The following is a 3240-nucleotide window of genomic DNA, read 5'->3' as shown; positions in this document are numbered from 1 at the left end:
TCGGATCCAGCAATGCCCATCGCGACTCCGATATCGGCTTTCTTCAGTGCCGGAGAGTCATTCACCCCATCTCCTGTAACAGCCACAATTGCACCCTGTGGACGAGAGTGAGAAATGTGAGACTTAGGATTTACAACTGGGATTCAGGACAAAGATTTGTAATGGGCAACACTTCTCGTTAGTATTCCATCTGCTCAGAAGGTTTGCCACGCCATGTCTGTCTTCTTGCTTTTCATTTTCTAAAAACCAGTTTCTGATTTTTCTGATTTTTAGCTCTACCTTCTGGAAAGGTATAGCTAATTAGAAGCTTCCTAATGTCAAAATTAGTCCAGAGATCCTCAACCTTTTGAGCACCAGGGACCGGCTCCGTGGAGAAAGTTTTTTCTGCAGACTGGAAGGAGCATGGTTTCATGTACTGCCTGCATCCCGCCGATGGGGCTTTGCTTGTTTGTGCGGATCAGTTTCTGGCATGCCAGTCTACGGACTGGGGGTTGGGGACCCCTGAATTAGTCCACCCAAAAGGAGCAGAGGCTGAGTGCTTCAGGTAGTTCCATAAATCCCAGAGTAATGTAATTAAGAATGCTTGTCCGTTCAGCCTAATGTATTTCACAAAGCAATTATTTGGATAAAAAAAATGGCAACCCTGTATTGTATTATATTTAGAGGAAGGGAAGGATGCAGACAATTACTTAATTATGGACTGTGTCCACATAACATGCTTAACCTGTTTATTGAATTCATCAAAATCCATCTGGGAAGTTCATATCAAGTTACAAATCAGTCGTGATTTATGAGATTACACAATCAATTATCTTTATTACGGTCTTTGACCAGCCTTTATACATATTAAAACCATAAGGAAAAAAAAATCTAAGGGGAGAATTACCAACACTTGGTGTTTTATGTAAACACTATCCCTGATTCTGTAAAGGTTCTGGTTTCAGTGGCTGGGAAAGTACAAAGTAGGTATTGAATATATCCCCTTTCCATAAGAAGTAGTGGATCTTACCAGTTTCTGACAGCTTTCTACAATGATGAGCTTCTGTTGTGGAGAAGTACGAGCAAAGACCATCTCCGGATGCATCTTTAGGATCTCAACCAACTCTTCACTTTCCATATCTTTCAACTGGCCTCCATTGACCACACATGCCCGGGCATCCCTAGAAATAAGAGAAAACCCCTTCAAGATTAGGAAACCCCCCAATAGCACCTCAGCAATGCCACATCACTTCTTCCCTTGCACAGAGTATCTTCCTTGTCTGGCGCCACCATCACTCAAAGTAGCTCTTTAACATATCTGGGTATTAAGGTGCTCACCGCTTGTTGACCTGCTCGACGGGGATGCGGAGGCGCGTGGCGATATCTTCAACAGTTTCGCTGCCCTCTGAGATGATGCCAACACTGGCAGCAATGGCTTTGGCGGTGATTGGATGGTCTCCTGTTACCATGATCACCTGGGGGGAAAAATGGAAGGGAGGGGGATTGCAGCAGTTGTTTCTAAATTTATTTGTCACACTAAGCCCAAGTATCATGGGAGCTGAAGTCCAGCATACCTAGAAGCCTCAGATTAGGAAAGAACCATCTTAGGATCTTGTAAGATTTCAATGTGTCCGTGTCTGGCTTTCATAGCGTTATCATGAATACTTTCCCAGTCATTGAAATCATCAGAACATCTGATGAACTTACCCGGATACCTGCAGTGCGACATTTCATGACGGCGTCGGGCACAGTGGCTCTGGGTGGGTCAATCATAGAGATAAGGCCTGCAAAGCATAGCCCGCTGGTGGGGAAGTTCATTTCATCACTGTCAAAGTGGTAGCCACGGGGGAACTCATTCTGAGGAAGGTAGAGGTGGCAGAAACCTGTGGACGAGAGATAAGCATTGTGAGACCTCTATCATAGCCCATAAATCAAACTACTTATTCAGATTCAATACAGTTCCAGGTTCGCTTAGTCCACAATACTCAAACTAGGCTACGGTGCTTCCCTTGATATTTCAGCTTTCTCATAATCCAAGTAGTTGACACTCCTGAGGGTGATGGTTAATACCTTGGTAGTTGCCATACACAGAATGAATGAAGCTCAAGAAGACATTATTTAAACTTCCTGAACATTGCTCATGTAAAATACCTCTGAGAAATTGTTCAGGAGTGGCTCCACGCTGCTCATGAGAGCATAATTGCCACTTGGAAGGGCTCAACAGGACAGTGAAGGAGAAGAGCCAGAAAAAGGGCATTTTGATGAGATTCTTAAAGACAGAGCTGGACTACCGGTAGATTTTTTAAAAAATTATTTAATGAAAACTTCAGTCATCGAACCATTCTTTCTTACCCAGCACACGCTCGCCCAGCCCACCGAGGTCCATATAAGCTGTTTGGAAAGCTTCCCTCCATTGCTCGTCAAGGGCCAACTCCTGGCCTTTAATCATGATGGTGGAGCAGCGTTCCAGGATCCTCTCAGGAGCGCCTTTCATCACCAGCAGGTGGCGCTGGTCTCTGGGATCGTCAAGCTCATGGACAGACAGCTAATTGTAGGGGAGATCATAGAATTCATGAGAGTTGTCCATACCCAATGGGCAGCTTTCTAGCTTCTTGGCTTTGGGCAATGAACTAAGACTTAAATGCCAGGTTAATTCAGTACTTTCTGAATCAGCGTTCCTTTTGGTGGCCCTTGCTGAACTTCTTGGAACCAAAGGACAGAAAATCAGCGGCTAACCTGGAATTTGTTGGTGGAGTTGAAGGGAATCTCACAGACTTTGTTGTAGCGCTCCCGATACTCCATGACGTTGCCGAGGGTGATTTCAGAGAATTTCAGTAGGGCCGTCTCCGAGGCATCTCCGATCACAATGCGCTGGGATTGAAAAGGGAAAGAAACACAGAAAGAGGATCAGCACTGGTTGAACTGCTGGCTGAATTTGCATTTATACTAGATCAGTGTTTCTCAACTTCGGCAGCTTTAAAATGAGTGGACTCCCGCTCCCAAAATTCCCCAGAAGACAAGATAGTGAAAATGAGATTGGATAGTTCGTGCTGAAATAAAATTTATTTATTTATTTATTTATTTATTTATTAATTGCATTTATATCCTGCCCTTCTCCTTACGGACTCAGGGCGGCTGACAATTGAATAAAATACTAACATATATACATATACTTAATTAAAATTTGATTAAAACGAAATATTTAAATATGTCCAATTTAAAAGTAATTAAAACCCCCTTTAAAATCCCTCAGGCCAGTCC

At 43.5% G+C, this 3240-nt stretch overlaps 1 protein-coding gene across 1 annotated transcript; it reads right to left on the bottom strand.

Annotated features, from left to right (window-relative positions):
* Nucleotides 1-1009: 1009 nt before the first annotated feature.
* On the bottom strand, nucleotides 1010-2850 carry LOC107301834 (potassium-transporting ATPase alpha chain 1-like; the record flags this gene model as incomplete). Its single annotated transcript, XM_015831008.1, has 5 exons — nucleotides 1010-1160; nucleotides 1318-1454; nucleotides 1687-1862; nucleotides 2332-2524; nucleotides 2716-2850. Coding segments are annotated over 5 exons (792 nt in total), but the record flags the coding sequence as incomplete, so codon positions are not given.
* Nucleotides 2851-3240: the final 390 nt, after the last annotated feature.

The sequence above is a fragment of the Protobothrops mucrosquamatus genome, unplaced genomic scaffold (genome assembly GCF_001527695.2).
Source record: "Protobothrops mucrosquamatus isolate PMUCROS unplaced genomic scaffold, P.Mucros_1.0 scaffold17718, whole genome shotgun sequence".
Lineage (NCBI taxonomy): Eukaryota > Metazoa > Chordata > Lepidosauria > Squamata > Viperidae > Protobothrops > Protobothrops mucrosquamatus.
This window is presented reverse-complemented; position numbering and strand designations above follow the sequence as displayed.